General features: G+C 34.7%; 2 protein-coding genes across 2 annotated transcripts; both read left to right on the top strand.

Annotated features, from left to right (window-relative positions):
- The first annotated feature begins 208 nt into the window (after positions 1-208).
- Positions 209-13,449, top strand: LOC140754446 (hemicentin-1-like). Its single transcript, XM_073089458.1, has 17 exons — positions 209-473; positions 1,236-1,465; positions 2,528-2,647; positions 3,554-3,640; positions 4,026-4,154; positions 5,121-5,286; positions 5,792-5,964; positions 6,910-6,982; positions 7,477-7,634; positions 8,686-8,857; positions 9,403-9,651; positions 9,791-9,863; positions 10,134-10,336; positions 11,111-11,288; positions 11,773-11,867; positions 12,734-12,890; positions 13,250-13,449. Exons 1-17 carry the CDS (start codon positions 269-271, stop codon positions 13,377-13,379), a joined length of 2,598 nt encoding a protein of 865 aa, XP_072945559.1. The 5' UTR covers positions 209-268; the 3' UTR covers positions 13,380-13,449.
- A 365-nt stretch (positions 13,450-13,814) lies between these two features.
- pink (WD40 repeat domain-containing protein pink) lies at positions 13,815-24,424 on the top strand. The gene is made up of 5 exons (XM_073089215.1): positions 13,815-13,999; positions 15,952-16,062; positions 16,743-16,979; positions 17,809-20,043; positions 20,534-24,424. The coding sequence occupies exons 1-5, from the start codon at positions 13,907-13,909 to the stop codon at positions 20,879-20,881; spliced, it is 3,024 nt and encodes a 1,007-aa protein (XP_072945316.1). The 5' UTR covers positions 13,815-13,906; the 3' UTR covers positions 20,882-24,424.
- The last annotated feature ends 260 nt before the right edge of the window (positions 24,425-24,684 follow it).

The following is a 24,684-nucleotide window of genomic DNA, read 5'->3' as shown; positions in this document are numbered from 1 at the left end:
TTAACATCAGATAAAGTGTATGCCCGCCTACTACTTCTATAAGAAAAATGCTCTACAATATTTAGAATCGTAGTCTGTCTTTTTTGATTTCAGTATATCACATTGTAGTTCCCATTACACGTTATTGACATGATAAGGTCATAATGTTATCGAAATCGGTGCAAACTTTGTTGCATCGTACATAATAATACGAGTGAGAAAGTCAATGCAGTACTCTTAGTATCTGGGAAGCAATTGCACAATCCAGACCTTTTGAAATTTGGTCAAAATGAATGTGCAATATTGTGCCTACGTTATATTTATCGGTTTAGCTTTAACCTTTGCTGAAAAAAGCCTTGTAATCGTAACAGATACCACCGCGTCTATGACAGATGAAATAACCATATTGAAAAATCATATAGGTTCTGTGGTTAATTCTTTGAGAAATTCTGCCGATACTTGGAATTATATACACGTGCCATTTGCAGATCCGGGTAAGTTCAATAGAACCATATTCCGACAAACTTTTCAATGTGTTTGCGGGAGCGCCACTAGCCATCAAAATGTTGCCAGGTTGTCAAAACTACCAAAGAAGTGGAAAGTTTTAAACATTATATTTAGGTACTTCATGAATATTTAACATAACTACACAGTAATAATAATGTGCAAGTTTATTCATCTTGTTGAGTTTAGTTCTTAAAACGTATTTTATTCAAATAACGTTTAAAAATTAACCGTATTACAGGGAAACTGAAAAATTGCTCGCACCAAAACCTTTGTCGGACTATATGTTCCTTAGTCAATCAGTTTGTCCAATGCTGTTCTACCAACGTTTGAAATTTGACAAAAATTTTGCGAAATTTGATAAATTTTCGAATACATCATACGCCAAATTTTCAACGGTGGTGGGCAAAAATTGATTAAATATCACAAACGTGACTATGTTTTACTCACTCAAGAACTGAAACTTGAAAATATGGCCTCCTGATTTTGTTGTCGTGTCATATGATTTATAGCCACAATTATTCCTTAAATCAACATTAGAGTATTGTGATACAAAACTCTTCTTCAATATTGTGGCCGACGTACAAGAGTTGCGACCCCACAAACTCATATTTAACCTCACACAACCCCCCTTTGATATCCAAAAAGCAAAATGGCGTCATCAAAATTTTGCATGCTAAGGACCAAAAATTATAACATTTCTATGGATTAAATAAATTTCAAATTTATCTAAATTGTTATTTACTTAACAGACGTTGGAGTTCCAATAATATCTTCGTCACCTGAGGACCTCATAAATTCTTTAAGCGACGTTGAAGTAGTCGGTGGTCATGACTGCCCGGAGAATTCTTTGGCAGCTATCGAAAAGGCTTTTGAAGTGAGCTATAATTCCTCCAATATATACGTCTTCACGGATGCTCCGGCCAAAGATCACAACAAACTACGATCAATTCAAATATTATGTCAGCAACGTAAATCACAGGTAAGAATGTATTTTATTAATACCTGTTACTTATATAATTATTATCCTCTTTGTGAGAAATGACATGTGTTACAGTCATCACTGATTAATGTATAGATCACATATTTGCTGGTTCCTAATAATTAACGTCACTTTTAAATATTTTTTTACGTTTTAACCATGATTTATTTTATTTTTATTATATTTCATGTAAAATTTATATATAGTTTTATAAATACAGAAAGAACAACTCGCAGGTTTGAATCAACAGATAAATTTGATACTTAGGTTTAATTAAACAAGCCGTTTTCATAAGACTAAAGTTATAAATGAACATGCAATTCACCTGATTATTGTCGGTCACTATCGTTCATGGACATTTGTAATCAGATCCATATAGACCTTCGCTCCCCCGGGCGTAAGGGAATCCATGAGGATTTCTCCGCGTACAAAAAAAAAGAGGTTCTACCTAAAACTGAAGACTAAGATGATCGTTTCATATGTAAATCAGCAACTGACCTCCAAACTCATTTAACGAAACGCATAAATGCTTTACGTTAGAAATAGGTGGTTGTCCCTGTAGTCCCTGGACCAGAGTAGGGCTACGGTATCACGATCCGACATGGCCGACAGGCACCGGGGTTTTAGTGCGGTAAAAGTACCACATAACCGGGCGTCGCTCCCACGGCGTCGGGTACCTTTTGAAGGTTTCCCCCTCGTCAACTATACTGGTGCTACCTTATAGAATTTCTGGTGATACCTCATCTTGCAAAAGGTGTTAAAATTTACAGAATACGAGCCACGCGGTTTCACTCTACTCAGGAGATTTCATGGGTTTTGTTCGCGGAGCCCTAAGTCTTTTTTAAAATACCTATAAGTACCTTAAGTTACTTCTTATAAATCGGCTCAGTCGTTTTAGAGATTAACCGAAACAAACAGACAAATGGACAGTTTAATTTTTAGTAATGGTTGTTTTTTTGGTTAAATATACCGTCATATCTTTATATGCATTTAGTAAAAAAACTGAGTTTTTGTATAGAGTAGGTATAGATAACAAATATAAAAATCTTTAATACTTTTTAGGTTACAACATTTTTAAGCGGCGAATGTACAGACCAACCAGGAAATAACGTAGTATATTATGAGATAGCCAAGTCTTGTTCAGGTTCAGTATTCCGTTTGGACATAATAGAATTCAGACAAGTAAGTGTTAATATACAGTCCGGCATACTTTTACATTGTGCATGCGGTAGGGGTGCCACTCGAACTCTTTTTTTTTTAATATAGGAGTAGCAGACGAGCATGCAGTCAACCTGATGGTAAGTGGCTACTACCGCCCATGGACATATAATCAACCCCAGATAGGATTAGATATTCTTACCTGAGGTGGGCCTCAGATGCGCCGCTACCCCCGAAGACTAAGCTGGAACACCTCGGAAAAGTAGGTCTCTAATACCAAACCCTTCAAACCAGAACACAACAGCGATCAACACTGCTGTTCTGTGAGGCAGAAATAGGTGTGGCGGTGGTGCTGCTGGTGTCGAACCACGCAGGGTTCTACCACCATCAAAAATGTTGCAGGGTTGTCAAAAACTACCACTTACAATTACACATTTATTTTCTTGTTCTATGAAATTTAACTGTATAATTCCCAATATGCCCATGCAGCCAAACTGCTTGTAAGTTATCATTACCTGTTAATATTTGTGGACTTTCATTCAGGACTAAGTTGGAATGCCTCGTAAAGTTCCTCTCCCTTACTCTTGAAAATCGCACTTAGTACTTAACATTTATGTTGTAACAAAATAAATATTTTCTTGGTCCAATTTACAACTTTTATTATTCCCGCGTAAAATACAAGTCACGCGCCACGCGCGTTCTTTTTCTTTTTTAATGCTAATGCAATCGTATAACCCATACAGCCAGTGACTATATAAATGGGCACTTATTATTATAAATATCATCATGAAAATAACACAAAATAATTTATTAAAATAATACTAAGTATAATTAATTAATTTTAATATATTGCTAACAGTTGTAAGGCAGAAACAATTACTTAACACTGAATTACTTCATAAAAATTAATTGAAATAATATTTATTTCAGGTTTTCAAATACATGAAAGAAATGGTTAATGTTGATTGGAGTAACATACAAACCCACAGAGAATTTACAGGCAGTAAACAATTTCATGTGAGTACCTATTTATTTTTGTTTATAATACCTAAATAATTTTAAAGGAAAAAAATGTTGAAAGGGTTCTAAAGATTTTCTTTTTATAATATAGTAGCACCACCTCCACGGATAGTAAGTGGCTACTGCCTCACATGGACATCTGTAATCAACCCTAGATAAAATTAGATTACTACCCGAGGTTGGCCAGAGATGCACTGCTACCCCTGAGGACTAAGTTAGAATGTCTCGGAGAAGTATGTTTCCCTTCACACACCCTTCAAACCAGAACACAGCAGCGCTTAACACCGCTGTTATTAGGCAGACAGTTGTGGCGGTGGTGCCGCTAGACTCGAACCACAAAGGGTTCTGCCTCCAAATTATGCGATTCAAAACTATGTTTCAGTTCAAAGTAGACGAATACACGAGAGACATTGTGATAACGGTATCGGGAGACTTCCCTGAAGTGAAATTAACTAATGGTTTCGGCAGGAGCCCAGAAGTGGAAAGAATTATGGACACTAGACATGCGCTGGTGAGATTTAATTTATTGACAGATTTGTTTTAACATTTCGAAACATGAGTATTCTACCACCTTTACAAAGCTAAATAGCTTTATCTCTGTTGTTTGTACCATTTGTGGTTGGTGGTTATATTATTTGGTAGCTCTTTTTTAAAATAGAAGAAAAAGCTAACGAGCATGCAATCTATTTGATGGTATGTGGCTTTGGCCAACCAAGGATTTGTGTAATCAACCCTAGATGACATTAATTTTCTACCTGAGATTGGCCAATTGCGTTGCTTCTCCTAGGGACTAAATTGAAATGCCTCGGAAAAGTATGAATCCATTGCCACTCCCTTTAAAACAAAAAAAAAACAGCTTAAGCCCTGCTGTTATTAGGAAGTCATAAGTGTGGCAGCGGTGCCTCCGGAGTTGAAACCACATAGTGTTCTAAAATCTTAAATGAGTCTACGTTTTACAAGCTTAGGGCTGACCGCCTTGGAAGCTTTTTTTTGTTTACGAGGGGGAAACCTTCAAAACCCTAGCGGACTAACCCTAGGGAGCGGCTACGGGTTATGTGGGATTTTTACCGCACTAAAACCCCCCCGGTGGCCGTCCTCGGCGCTGCGTTGATGGACTCCGGGATCTCCAAAGGAACGCAACCGGAGTCTTCTTAGCGCGTTGCCCTGTCAGGCTCTGCCCAAGTGAGCGTGACGCTCGCCACTCCGTCTGGTGTGCACGACGGTATGTGACCACACATACCGCCATCCTTCCAGGGCTCGCTGGCCGGGCGGTTCGAGCTCCCATTCTTTCCACGCGCAACCCCGTTAGCCCCTTTTTACGACATGCAGGGGATACCGTAGCCCTATTCGGGTCCCGGACCTACAGGGTCAATCTTCTTGGAAGCTACTGAACGATCGCTTAAATAGATTGATTAATTATTATTTATAACAGACGTAGGCGAACACTTATATTATTAAAATATTTGCTTATTCTCAGGTAATACGTTTGATACGACCTGGATTGGAACAATATACAGCTGATATACGCAGCAGAGGTTCCACATTAGTCACCTTTTATAAGCGGAGAGAGGTGAATTTCCATTATGGGTTCTCGACGAAAAGACCCAGAACTCTAAAAGAGACAAGCAGTAGGCCTCTTCCAGGTATTTACTTATTTAATTAAAACTGGCTGTTTACTTAAATATATTTCATCAAAATGTCAAAATGTGCAATATGCAGTAGCTTACGAGCAAGTATTGATGGTAAGTGGCTCCTGCCGCCCATCTGTAATCAACCTCAGATAGGATAGATATTCTTACATGAGGTCGGCCACAGATGCGCCGCTACCCCTGAGGACTAAGCTGGAACGCCTCGGAAAAGTATGTCTCCCTTACCGACCCTTCAAAACTGAACACAGCAGCGCGTAACACTGCTGTTATTAGGCAGAAATAGGTACGGCGGTGGTGCCACCGGAGTCGAACCACAAAGGGTTCTACCACCTTCAGGTAGATAAGATGATATTCCTACCTCAGTTTGGTCACGGCTGCGTTGTTACACCTGTTGCCTAAGATCTATTACTATTAATGTATCCCTATGCTTATTATTCAATTTTTTCAGGCTTAAATTTAGAAATAGTAAAACAGTTATTTTAATTATGTTATTCCACAGATTCGACAAGTTATATATTGATCGAAATGTCTGACTCCGCTATTGAGCTCTTTTCGTTAGAACTAAGAATTAACGGTAGAAAAACAATTCTCGACCTTGAACTAGTGGATGAAGAAAAAGGACTTTACACAGTACAGTTTTCTTTCGAAGCTTACAAACAGTTTCGAATTTGTGTACGTTTTATAACTCATGATTATTGTATTTAGACATATATATAAGATCGAAGCATGCGCATGCTGTCCATGCTAATGTAATGTGGTCACTGCCGCCTATGGATATCTATAACCAACATTACCATTACCAACAGCTCTTCAAAAAAAGTGAAAAAAGAACTCTCTTTCAAAGCCGGCGATGCATTGGCGACTCCTCTGGTGTCGCAAATGTTCATAGGCGTCGTTTACTACTTTCCATCAGGAAGCACGTCTGCTATATCGTTCATATATAAAAAAATATATAAAAAAAAACAAATAGAACAGGTTTCCTCAGAGGAAAAGCTGATTACAGATGCGTTGCCACTCCTGAAGTCTAAGGTCCTCGCCTTATATGTAAGTCAGCTGTCATCCACACCCGTCCACCGAAATGCAAGAACTTCTTTCCGCAATAAATGGGTGTGACACACGATCACAAACATATTTGCTAAGTCATGAACATAGTTCACACAAACTCAATCGATGTAGATATTGTCTTAATTGTCGCCCAAGTTTGCAGTCGAATTTCTACTAGGTCGACTTCGTCGGTTTGGTGCCATTTCTGAAGAACAATATTGCTTTCGGAAACCGAAGTTGCTCGTCGATTTTGTTTACCATTTTTAACAGTATACCAGGTGAAAATGAGCCGACACGACAATAAAATATATAATAAAAAAAAATAATAGTCACAAATTCAAACGTGTGGATTCAAGCGTTTGACTTGGTTTGCGTAGGTTTGCAATCGCTTGTAACATATCTTTTAATTAAGCCAAACATTTGTGATGTGGACGCAGTATTACCTACAGTACACATTATTATTAATGAAGAATTTAACACTGTTGTTCTAAAGCAGAAATATATGTGACTAGCCTATGTATTCGAACCATGGAAGAACGATGTTTGTCATATTTTGTTACTTTAATTTTACAGGTGCACGGACGAGAGAAAAATACTTTTGAGGTCATCAATGGAGCATCAACAATGATAGCTCCTCAACAAATAGGTTTGTCTCTTTCCAATCAAACTAAGTACCTATACTTGATTCACTTGCGTTACTTTCTCAAAGTGATTCGTTCAAAGATGGTAGAACCCTTTGTGGTTCGACTCTGGCGGCACCACCGCCACACCTATTTTTGCCTCCTAACAGCAGTGTTAAACGCTGCTGTGTTCTGGTTTGAAGGTTGTGGTAAGGGAGACATACTGTTTCGAGGCGTTCCAGCTTAGTCCTCAGGCGTAGCGGCGCATCTGTGGCCAACCTCAGGTAGGAATATCTAATCCTATGTGGGGTTGATTACAGATGTCCACGAGCGGCAGTAGCTACTTACAATCAGGTATACTGCATGCTCGTCTGCTACTCCTATATTATATAAATAAAAAAAATAAAGACATGTTTTGAATTGTACAGATAGATCATTATAATGTATTTATTTTCCAAAAGTATCTACTTTGGCTGTGTGCTCCTGTGTAGGTACTACAGTATTCTTTATCATATTACAGCTTCAACAAGCCCGTCAAATGCAAAAGTAGAGATGATAGAATTAGAATCAACTTTGGTAGATTTCATGAAAAGTCTAACAGTGTATTGTAAGGTCAGCGGAGAACCAAAACCAGAAATTTGGTGGGAAGATGACCAAGGAAACCACATACATTCTGAGGTAATACTAAGTAGTTTTTTATTTATACAACTTAGAAATACAGAGATTCCATTATTTTGAAATAATCACCTACCTACCTACCTACTTAGTGGGATCAACTTCCAGAGTAATAGAATAACAAAATAGATCCTTTATTGTGATAAACTTATGAATACAAAATTAAAACCAATTCAATAAAAAACAGAAGACCTTTTAGAGGTCAATGCCATATTTTATAAGGCTACTAGCTGACCCGGCAAACGTTGTGTTGCCATATAAATAAAAAAAAATGTTAAGGGTGAACAACCCTTATCACTTACGGGTTTGAAAAATAGATAGAATATTTGAAACTGCGATGGTAGCGAAGTCTGTCGAATCCAATGTGAAACATTCCAAAATTACCAACTACTTACGAATTAAAAATTAATTAAAAAAAAACCTTTTCCCACGGACTAAATTGTGAATCTAAACCATTCTCAAGTCCCCTTGAACACACACAACAAATTTCATCAAAATCAGTCCAGTCGATTAGGAGGAGTTCAGTGACATACACACACACATAAGAAATATATATATAAAGATTAATTTGAACAAGTGACTTAAATAAAACGCCTAATGTTAGCGTGTATGTCTTATTATGCCTTACAGTACCTTTAAACTGAGTTTTTACGTTGGCTCGAAAACGTTCACAGTTTACGTTTTCGCTCACACAGCGCACCCGTGGACCGTATCGGAATTAACATTCCACAGTATAAGTTTCAAAAACGGAACAATAACGCTAGCAAAAGCAAATTTAAAATGTAAAAATAAATACATTGTATTTATATTTGTAAAATTAAATGTCGATACCATTGACTATTCAGTTTTTTTAAAACTCATAAATCAAAAATTTTGTTTAGATACGGTCCACGGGTGAGCTGGATGTCCAAAAACGTAAACGGTGAATGTTTTCGAGCAAACGTAAAACCTCATGCTAAGGGTGGTACGGATCGGAATACAACACAGATAACAATGCAACGTTTTAGATTTATTTAATAATATTCCTTATAAGTTATTTGTTAAATACTTTCAGGATGCTCTCTTAGAAATGCCATCCGTTTACATCAGCTATGCCACGATTGCCAACGCTACCACCAACTCCACCATATACTGCAAGTGTAAGAACGATGGAGAAGAAAGTTCTATGTCAATGGAATTATTCGTTCACCGTGATTACGTTTTCAAATTCTTGAAATATCCGTCAGGTATTGTCATATGTGGACATAATGTAATTTGAACTGTGAATTGAAATTGAAATTTGAATGTGTGATATCGTGAACATAGTTTTTGCCTTAGTCCGGTTTCTGACTTGGTGCCTGTTGTGTCTTATAGAACCAACATCCATCCTAAACATCCATCAGTGGCTTTTCTAGGACGAAATCTTACATCAAATCATATCATACACGGACTTTTTCTGAGCTTTACTTTTACATTTTGCCCACTTACAAGTTAATTTCTATTCACCTATACCCACACGATACCCACTAAATATGTAATTTTGATATTAAGTCTATTCTATTCTAGATATTACCTAGCATCCTAACAGAATTACGTTAAGTATTATCCTAAACAAAGCTTATGTGTCTTTTTATATAGGTAACTTGTAGACGATTACCTGCCAGATACTATACTTGCTTGATGTTTCATTTTGATTAATAGCAGAGTCAATAAAAGTCCTCGTAAATCCTAATCTCTTATTCTTTTAACTTCTTTAATGATCCGCTTAAATACAATTTAACCAATTTCCTAGATACAACGTTTGAATATGGTAGCGAAGGAAAACTGTACTGTGAAGCGCAAACTTACCCAGAAGGAACTTTAGAATGGTATCATAACGATTCCAGAATAGAAGGTAATGAACACGTGGAAATAGTTCCTGAAGATAATGTGCTAATTATCAAAAGTATGTCTCTTGAAGACACAGGAGAATACAAATGTGAAGCCACGAATGAAGTGGAAACAGGAGCTCATACAGCTATCGTAGATATTTCAGGTTTAGGTAAGACATCTTAAGTTTTGAACGACAAATAATATTTGAATTCAAAATAAAAGTGAAATACACGATAAAGATACATAGCCAAGTTTTAAGCAAAAATTATTAAGTGCTCATTTTTTTAAATAAACTCGTTTTCTTACAGAGACCCCCTCAATAGAGCTTGCAGAGACTGAATATATTTTAAACCCTGGTGACTCTTTGGAAGTGGAATGCAAGTAAGTTTTGTCCAAATACTAAATATTACTTGTACTAGCTTCTAAAAGTGAGATAACTTCTTTCAAATTGTGTAGAGAGATGTCAGAGTCATAGTGACTGAAAAATAATCCAGTCATAAAATCAAAATAAAAATTTAAGTCCAGTGATCACACCAGTCCGAATTCTGTGATTGAGGACTAAAAGTCAAATGTTTAGTGTGTCAGAGATAAATGAGAATCAGATATCCATCTAAGTAAAATAATTGTTTATACTACTATTTCATATTTTAGCGTTGAAAAAGGAACTCCTCTCCCCGAGGTAGCTTGGAAGAAACAAATTGAAGACGAAAATGTTGAATTACCTGAAGGAGTATATGTTGACGGCAAATCATTGAAAATATCATCCGCTAGCAGTGATCATAACGGTGTATACAAATGCCATGCCACCAACATACAAGGAGAGGATTCTAAAGAAATTATCATTAAAGTGCAATGTAAGTTACGTTTAAAAATACAATAAAATTACTGACACTTAGCTAAAAAAAACCATGAACTACTGCTAAATTTAAATATACTTTTATTTATTTATAAAATCCACAGCTTTATTTGTTTATGTCAACTGATACATTTTCTTCAGCTTAAAACTCCCTTTTAAAAGAGAGATTTATTTTTACCCCCTGCAAGAATTTCATGTTTACAGCCAATCTTATCCACAAAACTTTAAGAGTCTATAGAGAAAAAGACAGTTATCCATTAAACCATAGATTAGTAAAGATTACTCACTCCTAACAAGAAAATGTACCCAGGTTTGAGAATTGAAATAGTTGCGTAAAAAAGTTTTGCCACGTCTCCGTGCTAAAATGTCCCTAAAATATTTTAAATAATTATTTATTTATTATGTAAATTACGCAGTATTAGTTATTTTTTCGTAAATTTTCTCTAAAAATGTTTTTATTTGTCAAGAATTCAAAAAAAGAACTTACTAATAAGCCATTTGTGGCTTCATTCAATTTTAAGGCGGCGAAGTATCTTTACTAATCTATGCATTAAACTTTAATACCTAATATACTTATCTATGGAACTATTTTATATTGAAACTGTAAAATGTAAAACTGTTTTTGGGAGATGTTGATAGTGGAATAAATTAATTATTAAAATAAAGAGAATAAATAGTATTGAAATATAAATTATCTGCCGCGATACGAAACCAAAAAAAATGAAACAAAAGAAAGAATATTAAATGTAAAAGTTATTTAAATTTGAACTAGATGCACCAAAAATAAAAGACGGTGAAGAGAACTTGATGGTGAAGGTAGGAGCCGAAATGAAACTGGAATGTGATGTGGACGCAAGTCCCAAAGCCGTAGTCCACTGGGAGTTGTATCAAGATGACGTCATCATACCATTGGACGAAAGTCATTATACCGACAACCGGAATACCCATCAGTGAGTGACCCTTGCTGGTTCGGTTAAGGATAGAACCACTACCTCTCTTTTTGTAGATGTAAAAAATAAGGTTTTGCTATATTATCCAATTCAGCGAGTCCTAGTCTACATCCACTTCTAAACAACAACCTCCGTAGAAATTTGTAATGCACCCTTGATAAAATTGAAGCCCTGTATGAGATTGTCGCTATCAGGGGTAGCGACGCATTTGTGGCCAATTTCAGTTAGGAATATGTAATCCTACCTGGGATTGATTACAGATATCCATGGGCGGCAGTAGACACTTACCATCAGGTGGACTGCGTGCTCGTCTGCTATTCGTATAGTATAAAAACAATATTGGAATGTTGCATTACACATTTTTACGAAGGTGATATTTATACTAACTCGTTTCTCCACCAACAAACTGTAGTTTTTTTTAATAATTTAGATCTTTCACCGTTGTAGAGAATATATAAACTACAATATTTTTGATCACTTGCAGCTTCATCGCTCGATTTCAAGATTCGGGTAACTATCACTGTAACGCAGAAAACGAAGTAGGAAAAGCGGAGAAAACAATCACGGTGAATGTGATGGGTAAGTCAATTTCAACAATATTTAATTTTAATGGCATATAATTTGCTAAAAGCCAGAAATCGACTCAAAAAGAGCTACCTAGTTATTTCGAAGATTGGTTTAAGATGCACTGATGTTCAAGGAACATAATTCTTATAACCCAGCGTCGTAGTAGTTCTTGCCACCCGGAGAACACACCAATCAATTATTTCATTAACTTTTCAGTACAAGAAAGTACTTTAATCGTTGATTGGGTAAATATAAGATTTGTGAAAAGTCGTACCTACTCAAAATTTATAGAACTGCGGCTGTAATACTTAAAGAGCTCTTAAACAGCCTAGTTTTATGGCAATTTCACCCGAATGTTTACACACAAGGACTTTTTCGTCCATCAACCTATTAGATAACATCGCAAGTGCTGGGCACGGATTTCCTCTCTGAGTGACAAGATTTAGGACAGGGGCGACTTAACCTATAGTGCAGGGTGTGCAATGCACACGGGCGCCGCCGTCTCAGGGGGCGCCGCGGCGCTCAGCTAAGAGCATCGTCTTGGACCATCATGGTACAACAATGATATGACAGAAGCGGTCAGCCAGCGTGGTGGCGGCAGTTATCAAACGCGAGCGCCCTATGGGCGGCTTATTTTTCAAACATTTTGTTTTAACTCGAAATAAACCTTATTTCGAGCCATTCAGGCCTAGGGGGCGCCAGGGTTTCATTACACACGGGCGCTACACGAGCTAGAGCCGCCCCTGATTTAGACAATAGTCCACTAGACAATTGGTAGACTCCACATACCTTTCAGCCAGTGCCCCGCAGTGAGACAGTAATGAATCGACGATAACTTTTAACTGAATGTTTAAGTCACATTTCATTTTTTGTTTCAGGGCCACCCTACATAGAACCATTAGCTTTTAAATCGCTAACAATGAGAACTGGTAGCTCAATATTTTTAACTTGCAATGTAATTCAAGGGCAGCCAATACCTACAACACGTTGGGAATTTATTTCATCTAAATCATCTACTGTGAAAGTTTTATCAAGGTAAATAAAATGAGTTTATCAATAGAAATAAAAAGAAGTTGCTTTGTAGACCATAGTCGTTCTATTGCTAAAAATGATAGAAAACGATGGTACCAAAATGTACTCTTTAACTCCTTCAATTTTAAAACTAGCGTTTATAAATGTTAGTAGCATAAATAAGTCGCTGTTGCCTATTAATAAATGTGATAGAGTACCCGAAAATTTACCACGAACAGTTTTACGACCATTATAGGTAATCTTTTTTGCCATAACAATTATTCAGAAAGACAATCGGTAAATGTTATGACACCGACTTGTGTTGGCAACATAATTATTTTAATGTTGTATTTTCTTAAATAATATTTTTGTTTTCATTTCAGAAAAACTGCAATGAAGCTGGATTTATCAATACGAAACATAACAAAAAAGGACGAGGGAACTTATCAATGTGTAGCAGAAAATAATTTAGCCTTTGATTCAATCAGTGTCTTCTTAGCAGTTGAACATTAATAATATTTCATAGCTATCTTTAAATATGCACAAGCTAGTTTTAAGAAAATAAATATTAAATCTTAAACGAGTAATGTTTTCTTTAATTCTCTCTTATTATTTAATTATCCTACAAATTACTTAAACGATAAACATAACATAATACAATAATATGTCTCGCTGTAGGTGTGTGGTGTGTAATATTACGGTAAAATGACAGAGGCAACAATAATTGAATTATTTTTATTTTACGTAATATGTGAGATGACGATTTATCGTATTGTGATATTTTAAGAAAGGCACCATTTCTATTAAAGTTTAATGATTTTATTTTAATTTAATTTAAAAATAAACATGCCCGGCAAAAATAACTGAATCTAAGGCTAGAATGTTTAAAAAAATAACCAGTGAATGTCAGTGTCTTCAATACATTGTGAATAATGTCAAAAGTGTCAATGTCAAACTGTTTGTATTTGTGAAACAGGTGGGATTAGTAGCGCTGTTTCGAGTTATGTTGAGATTTTTGTAAGAAAATGTGCTGATAAATCATGTCTTCTAAATTACCACCGTACATACTGCAAGAGCTTCCAGATATCACGGAAACGGTGACCTATCCAATCAAAAATGTTCATCGCATAAAGGTTAGCGCATATTTTTTGGCACTCCGTCAAAAGTACTTGCGGCTATTTTAAAGCATTGAACGAACATTTATGTGATACAATTGTAATATAATAAAATAGTATAGTAAAAGTTCGATGATCTTCATATATACTTACTAAATAGTAATTGAAAATATTCTGAGATGACACATGGTTTCATTGTTTAGATCCATGGTATCAAGGATTCCTCACACATCTTTATGTTATACTAGTTTTTGCCCGCGGCTTCGCCCGCGTTTAAAAGAAAATAATATGACATACATTATGTATGTATACATAAAACTGAAAATTCGTACCTTCATGGCGAAAATTGGTCGTACCAACTCTGAAACCTTTGTGGGCTCACTTTGCTAAACATCATCACTTGATCAAATGCATAGTTTATGATTAAATCCTTACTAAAATCGATTAAAATAATCGCCTTTTTGGATCAAAAGATCGATTCTCCGATTAATCGATCTTAGATCGCCATCCCTCGTTCCCGTGAGAATTCCGGGATAAAAACTATCCTATGTCCTTTCTCGGGTTTTACACTATATTTTATACAAAATTTCATTAAAATCGGTTCAGTGGTTTAGGCGTGAAGAAGAGACAACCAGACAGACAGACAGACAGAGTTACTTTCGGATTTATAATATTAGTAAGGATAAGGATTCTCTTACTTTTAATAATAATTTAGTCAATGAAATATTAATTATAAGCAGTGGTAGTTTAATTGTATAAATGATGACCTGTGACTCTTTAGATCAATTTTAAATGTCTATTTAACTACATTCTAGAAATAAATAATAGTCATTCGTTCAATTCTACAACAAAGCAAGTGTCAATGTGTTGTATGTGTTAGTACAAATTAAACATCATTTACTTTAATGGCAGTGATAGCCTAGTGGTTAAGAAACTCACCCTCTCCATTGAGGGATCCGAGGTTCAAATCCCAGGCACGCACCTCTGATTTTCCAAAGTTATGTGCGTATTAGAAATTAATTATCACTTGCTAAACGGTGAAGGAAAACATCGTGAGGAAACCTGCATACCTGAGAGATTTATAAAAAAAAATCTCAAAGGTATGTGAAGTCTACCAATATGCACTTGGCCAGTGCGGTGGACTATGACCTAATCCTTCTCATTATGAGAGGAGACCCGCGCCCGGCAGTGGGACGTTAATGGGTTGATGATGATACTTTAATGGTGATTGAAAATGTTAAAAAGTAAACTACATATATCATAGTATGATATTCTTAAAAGTATGATCTACCAATGTGCACCTAGTAGTCTATGTTGTCTGTATTAGGGGCTGGCAATGTTTTTTACAAGGTGGTAGAATCCTTTGTGGTTAGACTCTGCCAACACTACTACCATGCACATTTCTGCCTAATAATAGCAGTATTAAATTCTGCGGTGTTCTGGTTTGAAGGGTATGGTAAGGGAGATATATTTTTATGAGGCATTTCAGCGTAGTCCTCTGGTATAGTGGTACATCTGTGGCAAACCTCAACTAGCCTATCAATATCTAATCCTATCTGGGTTTGATTACAGATGTTCATAGACAGCAGTAACCACTTACCATTAGGTAGACTGTATGCTTGTCTGCTACTACTTATCTTATATATAAAATTCTTGTGTCACAATGTTAGTAACCGTCCTCCTCCGAAACGGCTTTACTGATTTTCACCAAATTTTATTATTATTATTATTATGCATATTCAGTAGGTCTGAGAATCGGCTACTATCTATTTTTCATACCCCTAAATGATAAGGGTTATTCACCCTTAATTTTTTTTTATTCATATGGCAACACAACTTTTGCCAGGTCAACTAGTATTATATAAAAAAAACAATGTTCGCTTGCTACTTTTATATTATTATGGAAAAATGTGATTATAAATTATTATGATTATATAAATCTTAAATATCCGTTATTCTTTCTATTCCAGTATACATGCTTTGATATATCCAAGTCGTTAATAGCATTTGGGGCGACAAGTGGAGGCATATATGTCTTCAACAGATGGCCATGTGAGTTTGTTCAGCTGATTCCTAGCAAGGTATGTGCAGAATTTAATTACCATTTACATTTTATTGGTGTTACATTTTTTATAATGTATGTAAAACTTTAACCTGTGTATTCTAAAAAACAAAAATAATCTTTTCTCTTTTTCTAATTGTTTTATTTATTTATTTATTTGCATTTAATGTGTTTCTTTAATTTGTATACTAGCTATTGTACTATGTATTGCAATTTTTCTGAATAAAGTATTTTGTTTGTTTCTTTCTATCTTCATTAAATTATTTTTATTCTTTGATTGTATGTGCTATGTAATGGGGTAGTAATTTCATTTTTTTTAAGCCAAGCTATTTTTCTAGTTGTTAAAGTATTTTGATTGAAGATGATACCATGAAAATAATGGTTCTCAATAGCTTATTAGTGTTAAATCTTTAAAATCTTCAATCTATTTTGAGCATGAAGTAGATCTACATTTTGGTGGAAGTTAGCATATGAGGGACTTATATATGAAGGATCTCAGTCCTCTGGTGTGGCATAGCATCTGTGCTTGTGTCTGAGTAGTACTTGTTTTATATAGAGTTAGATATAAATGTCTATGGGCAGCAGTGACAACACTCATCAGGCGAACTACGATATTGGCTCAAATGTTACAAAAAAGCTGCACAAGTAGTCATACTAAATTATTTCATTGAATGACATGTATTAAATTTATATTTTCAGGATGGACCAATAACACGCCTAGCGATATCAGCGGACGAGAAATATGTCGGTTTTGCTAATGGCAAGGGTATAGTGACAGTGATAGAGTGTGATGGGGCCCTCAGTGGTGGTAATACCTCGGCCGCTTCTAAAGAACACCAGGGGAATGAGGTCACGGCTATGGTGTGGAGCAGGAATATACTCTTCGCCGGGGATGATATTGGCAGAGTTTCTGTATTACAACTGCAAAATTTCATTGTGAGTATGCATGAAATTGATAGTAATTTAAATATTGGCTTCCCTAAGAGTTCTTTAACATATAACTCATTTAGTACAATAGATTGATTAATCAGTCTAAAGAGAAACATACTTGGCAGAAATTACTTAATAATTGGCCAAGTGCAAGTCCAATTTGCACAGGAAGGTACCATGAAAATTACATTTATTTTTTATTTTTTGTATTTTTTGTTTGTAGAAGTAAATGCATTGTGAACTGCCTACCTATTATGGTTTAGTAAATAATGCGAAACATGACGAAACGTAACAGTTTCTTGTATGACGACCCAAATTTATTTTCATCCTTTTATTATTATTATATATTACTAGTTTTTATAGCGGCCATTTCTATGTCATGTAAAAATATTGTCTATCGTTCTAATTTGTGTGACATTCTTATTACATTAGTAAAACTGCTAAAATATTAATTAACTTCCATTAAATTATCATAAATGGAGGAGTGTATTTAGTAACGAATCTATAGTTAGAACATTTTAGATTTAATGGAATTACCACTTAAAAGAAATTTTATTGACTAATAAATAATTATAGTACAATGAAAAAGCTTGAATATAGATATTTATGTTGGATAAATTCATATTTTAGTAACCTTCGTTTTCATCTTTGAAGTGATTGTAACAAATTTGCTTAGCAAGTATTGAACAAATTCTTTATTTCGCATTAATAAGTACAACTGAATTTGTTGTTATTTTGATATCACAATGTATTATTTAAGAGACTCAATTTTATACTACCGAAATGATGACTGCTCCGATTTTCAATTTATACTATTGTTTGTCTTACATTTCAGGCGAAAACAATGTTTCACACCTCATCACAGGTTATAATGAATCTAGATTCTAGAATTTGCCAACTAGACGCAAAGGAGTGTATGTTACTTGTATCTACACTTACAAGGTGCTATATATGTAATACGGCTAGGGAGCAGTATAGGCAAATAGGCCAAAAACTGCGAGATGGGGAATTCGGAGCATGTTTCGTTAACAAGGAGAAACCCGTAGAAAATGGCACTTTAGAGAAAACATCGCAGGATTTCACAGAAGTGAAACAATATAACATTGTAGATGACGATGTCGCTTTCACAGTTGGTGAGGAGTTTGCAAATACACTAATATACTGTGCTAGGCCGTCATCGAGGCTATGGGAAGCGACCATCGATGGAATGGTTCGAAGAACGCATCAATTCAAACAGACGCTAGCAAAACAACCAATGAAGCCAATTACAATAGACTCCTATGATAATGATGAGTTCTCGATAGATGACACAATCTCTGAAACCAAAGAACAATCTGTCAATTTTTCAAAAATATACACCATCAATAGTGCCATATTTTCGTTCAGTAAAAACGCTCTATACTTCCTCAATATTCAAGACGTTGATAACACTGTTTGGTTTTCATACAAAGAAGTAGTTGACTGCAAAATTTATAACGATATTCTGTATGTGTGGTTGGCAAACGGCTCTCTAATACATTTGAAATTCATGAAAATAGACAAGTTCTTATTGAAATGCTATATAGACGAAAAATATGTGATTTGCGCTAAGTTTTGTAGCCTGTACAGTGAATATCTTCTATCCAATAGTGTTTCTCCAAAATTGCACATATTAGCCGGTTTAAAAGATAAATTGCAAATGAATGGCATATCAGATAGTTTGGATAGTATTATAGTGAAGTTCGAAAGCTTGAAGTCTAGTGAGGCTACGCAAATGAAGTCTGGAATATATGTTGTAGACAATACATATCAAACACAAAGTGCGTTAGATGAAAAGGATAACAGACATGATGATCATATGTTTTCAAACATATCTCCTGAAGCTCTTCAAGCGATAAAAGGTCTGAGTGTCACTGTCACCGATAAATTAAATTCAAGTAAAAAGATGTTAAAGGAAAAGTGGGAGGATTTTGAAGGAAGAATGAAACATCTCAGTATCGATAAGCAATCCCATGATATTCAAGATAAAAATGTACAAGAGAAAGAGAATGCTAAATGGATAGCTCGCGATGACTATAATTTAAACGAAGATACGCCTATTTTAGTTAATAATGATATTATATACAAAGAGTCTAGTCAAAAGGCCATAGAAATAGACAATAATAGTGTAGAAAAAGAAACGTGCATGACGTTATATCAATATTCTAGGTTAAGCCTAGTTGGTAAGGAAACAGATATGTCGAATTTAACTTCTATAATAGAAAGCTACGCCTGTGATATTAACCAGATCCATAATCTTATGTTATCTTTGGAGCAATATTGCTTATCCATCGGCGCTGTGGATGAAGCAAAGTACGTACCTAACAATATTTTCCTAAGTTACTTAAATGCATCTCAAAACCCTGAAATATTAGACATAATAATAAATGACGAAGAGTTGTACAAATACTTCGTCGATTCTTGTATATTGGTGAATGTTAAAAGGCAAAAGATTGCAAATCTTGGTTGTGAGTGTGGGTTCCCATTGCCCTACGTTAGGACGAGTCAGATGCCAGTATTTCCTGAGCTTATAGATCAATTCATTGAACGGCAATGGACAAGTCAAAGCAAAGAGCAATGTTACGAAGTTTGTAAACGAATGCCTTACTTATGGCGCAAGATACTCTACTTACGACGAAATGAAGACTTATTAAATGTGTTAAGGATACTTCTGCAAATGTTGGACGAAAGTCTCTTACATTCGTTCTTGCCACAGTTCACTTTAGACAGTTGGGAGCGAGCGGTCCAATTGTACGCGACACTGCACGCAAACATTTGCTTGAATTGCAACAAAAAGTTCGATAACATATCAGTGAAGGATATGCTCAGTTGGGATGACTTAGGGTTGCTCATAATCAAGTCGGTCGGAGGCAGAAATGCGATCAAGGTGATGGAGAAATACGCGAACTTGATAGAAATGGGCGCGGTGACGATTAAGTTCTATCACGCCTGCTTATTGACAACCCTATATGAGAAGTATGACGTCACAATAGCTATTCCTCTAGCGGATACTGTGTACTGTTCATACGATTTTAAGGACCCGAAGAAAGAGGTAAGATTTTTTTGCAATCAGATTTCTTTACAGTTACAGTCCCACTGCTTGGAACAGCTCTCCTCTGAATGAAAATGATTAGGTATAGTCCACGCTGGCCAAGTGCGGATTAGCAGACTTCACATATCTTTGAAAACTTTTTTTCAAAGAGCGCTTAAGGATATTGGTTTTCTTAAGATTTTTTCGTGTACCATAATAATTATGGTAATACGCACATACTTTTGAAAAAATAGAAATGTATTAAGAGTTGAAGTGCATGCCTGGAATTTGAACTTCGGATCAAAAACTTGAAAAACCGAAGTTCATGCTTATAGAACACATCGGGAAGATATAAGACTATAAGTATATTAAATAAATGCACTTTGCCAGCGCGGTAGACTATGGCCTGATCGGTGCCATTTTGATAGACCTGTGTCCAGCAATGGAACAGTAATGGTTTGACGACAATTTTGATAATATGTTGCAATCAAATTTCTATTCTAATTTCCAGATATGCAACTTGCTCCGCGGTGCATCTCATGGAGATATAAAAAACACAGCACTACCTATAACTATAGCGGCGACGTCACCACACTGGGGACTGAATGAAGTGTACGAGAGACTGATACTAAAAACTAAACAAGATGACCAAAAGGAAATATTATTACTCGATATTTTAAACATTTTGTTAAATATTAACAATGGTGTCTTAGATTGTTCACTCTGTGGGTTGCCATTACAAAATGAGTTTCTGATTCAAGATGGCGGCCTATGGGTTTTTAAATGTGGCCACACTTTTCATGGGGCGTGTTTGGATTTGAATCATATTAAACTATGCCCATCTTGCTCACTCAAATAACTCAATTAATTCTTGCCATTTTTTTTATTTAGTGTCTTGGTGGCTTGAAGTGATGTGTTAAGTCCAGAAAATCAATTTTATAAGAAAGGACAAAGTTGTTTAAGTTTTAGATAAATAAAAGATAATAAAATGACACCAGGTACTAAATTCTCAATAAAATATATAAAGCACGCTGTGTTCTGGTTTGAAGGATGTGGTAAGGAAGTCATACTATTCCGAGGCGTTCCAGCTTAGTACTCGGGAAGCGGCGCATCTGTGGCCGACCTCAGGTAGTTATTTAATCTTATCTGGGGTTGATTACAGATGTCTATGAGCGGCAGTAGCAACTTACCATCAGGTGGATTGCATGCTCGTCTGCTACTTTGTTATAATGTTTTTAAAATAAAATGAAAAATATGTACTTACCACAACAACAAAAATGGACTTACCACATTTACTTTTTAAGAATGCGATATTATATATTTGTATAGAGGATCTTAAAGCTTTATTATATGCAGCTTTTGTTTGCAATAAGTAAGTTACTAAATATAAATTAATTATTTATCATAACTCGAATATTGTTTTTATAAATGTTATTATTATACTAATTGCTATTTTTATGTTATGTAGACTTAGTTCAGTGCTTAGCTTTTACAACGTAAAAGTTTTATAGGTAGATATTTAACAAAATTCAAAAGTGGGCGGTTCCGCTTGTTAAATGTAGTACTAAATGTATATTGTATGCTTGAGGCATTATGTTTAAAGGAATACTTATTTTTATAATTTTCAAATTTTATTTTTATGTTTTGTCTGTATTTTTTATAACTACATAAACCCTACATTTTGAAATGAAAAGTATATAATGTATTAACTTAACGTGAAACTTCAATCAAAAGCAGACGAATATTAAATTTTATTTTAGTAAAATGATAGAGAAATCATGTATGCAAAATAATATTATTATGATATTATAAACATGCGCCCAAAATAAGAAAATTAATTTTATTACACGTAATTTAATATTATTTTTGTTGTTTTTACCAAGTAATGTTGCAATATGTATTTTTATAGATTCGGATATTACCTTATCATATACTACTATGATCTATCAAGTTATGTGGCTTACTGCTAGATATACTTAGTCTAAAATTATTATACGAGTCACATAAAAATATGTAAAAGTATTATGAAACGTTATAATACGCGCGGGCCTTAATCATTTTATGAGGAGTGAGAAAAGATGCAATTTTCAAAGATTTTGTTTATGGCAATAATTTTATCTAATAAAAGAAATGAAAATAAGAAAAATAACCGAAATGTATTTAATATGAAAAGTAATGAACGGAACAAATAATTAATTGATTGCTTAATAGTAGGCATGTAATCCGATACAAAATAATCATGACGATTTTCAAAGTATGACAAACATTTACAAATAAAAGCAGTTTTGCTAAACTTTGTACTTGTGATAATCTCTTCTTTCGTAAGTCGTTTATTATTGTTCTTAAATAGCTATTACACATTATTATTCTCGGCAGATTCCAGTAAAAGTAGTCCGTATATTTTTTGAATATAATGCAATTTGCTGCGAACGTGTAAGATGTGGAACGAGCTTCTTCCTGAGGTATTCCCGGAGCGCTATGACATGGGGCTCTTCAAAAAAGGTGCAAAAAGAGCTCTCATACAAAGCCGACGATGCATTGGCGACCCTTCTGGTGTTGCAAATGTCCATAGGCGGCGTTGACTTTCCATCAGGTAGCACGTCTGCCTAATCGTTAGGTTTAACAATATAAAAAAAAATTAATCTATTGAGAAAAAGCCTCATATATTTTTCTTGTTTCAATAGTGATAATAAGTTTTGCCCATGTATAGGTAATTTCGTGTAAAAGTATGTCGAATAAAATCCATTCGTAAAAAAACAGTGACATATTTTTCTGAAATTTTCGAATATTATGTGTGTCTGAAATAATCAGTTTAAAATCTCGAAATAAAATTATATGTAAAACAATTTACATGTAAGTCATTTGTTCATATACCTAATATATCCGCCAAAAACCACTTGAACTTATATTTTCGAATAATAACTGGGACGTAACCTGCAATTCCGGGTGAAAATACTAGTGTTTGTTTAAATAATGTTTTTAAATTTGCGCATAAAATGTAGGTATGTTTTGGCATTTTGCTATTTTTTTTCTATATAACTTCTATAATTTGTTATATTTAATACAAAAATGTAGTTCATTCGATACTGTCAATAATACATGGCTTGCTTAGTAATTAGGTATATTGATATAATACATTTTTTTCAAATGTTTTGTCTACAAATGTTCGCATGTACTAAATTAGTATACGAGAAACTTATAAATAATGATATATAATTGTATATGAAAGTATAGACAGCTTATAAGAAATAACTTATATTGTTTCATAGTGATTCTGAGCATATAGAACGTTTTTACATAAATAAATTCATACCTTCTTAATAAAAAGGTAGAAAACAATATTGCTTTCTTGGAACTATGTGGTTTAAGAAAGTTTCGACCTGCTGACATATTTTAAATTTTGAGTATTCGTGTTATCTTTATCCGTGTATTCTTATTACACTCATTGTATTTGTATTTCGGTTGTGCAGTACATACCTCGTACCCCTGTCTAGCGATATATAGGGCTGTTATAGAATTGTAAGAGGTATGACATAATACTCATAACAGCAAATCATAATAATCCTAACTAATACTATAAATGCGAATGTGAGTTTGTTTTTTGTTCGCTACACTTCACTCCTTAACTACATCACCGATTGTCGTGATAATTCACGTACACGCGTTATAAGGGGTTCAGAATAGGACACGAAAAATAGTACCGTTCCAGAAGGATAGGTAAAATGTTGTTAAAAGCAACGCACAGATAAAAGCTAATAAGTATATAATATAATGTAATAAGTAGAGCCACTAACCTTGCCTTCCAAGCTGATCTGCAAACTCGAATCATGCCATACGCCATGCCATGCCATACCATAGCGCAGTGCGCATCACGCGCACTGTGCTCTCACAGGACTTAAAGAAATAGGCATGCTCTGGGCTTGCTGAGGAATGGTCACTATACCTAAACCTCACAAGGCACAAGCGGTAGCACGAATAATCCATGTCAAAAAAAATACAACCGAACACAAAAACTCCTTATTGAATTCGATTAAAAACAGGTGCGCATACTGAACGCATGTTTGTTCTCGCCGAGCGCTAGACGACGACTGATCGCAATAAACGATATTAAAACACAACTTTAGTGCAATTTTTACATCTACCCTACAAGTTGACTGGATTTAACATCCGTATACATACTGTCGTTTACAATTCTTATTTTTCGAATATTTAGCATATTTTATTAAAACATCTTACCTAATAATATTAAACGCATAAATCTTGTGCAATGCTTAATCAATGTTATTAAATGTATGCTTGTAAATAAAGGAATAGGTGTATTGTATATTATTTTTGTAACTCGTGTTTAAATCGTAGGGCATATCATTATATGGAACTGTATTCTGATACTAATGGACTATTATTGAACTATTAAATAATAAAAATGTATCAAGAAGAATAATATTTTTTTATTTATTACTAGTTACATTAAGACCTTTCCTTCTACAAGTGATTATGTAAATAACATGTATTTTCTCCTAATTCCAATTTTCGTATAAACCAATTTATTGATCAGGCATATGCTTTTATGGCTAAATGAAGGTATGTTTGTATTTTGTAATTTATATATTTGAGGACCTTCCAGTAGATTTTATAGGATAAAAGTTTAAGTCCTTAAAAGTT

The sequence above is a fragment of the Epargyreus clarus genome, unplaced genomic scaffold (genome assembly GCF_041222505.1).
Source record: "Epargyreus clarus isolate Ecla_fem2 unplaced genomic scaffold, WU_Ecla_fem_2.2 ptg000029l, whole genome shotgun sequence".
Classification (NCBI taxonomy): Eukaryota; Metazoa; Arthropoda; class Insecta; order Lepidoptera; family Hesperiidae; genus Epargyreus; species Epargyreus clarus.
Note: the sequence above shows the minus strand (reverse complement) of the source record. Positions and strands in the feature narration are given on the sequence as shown.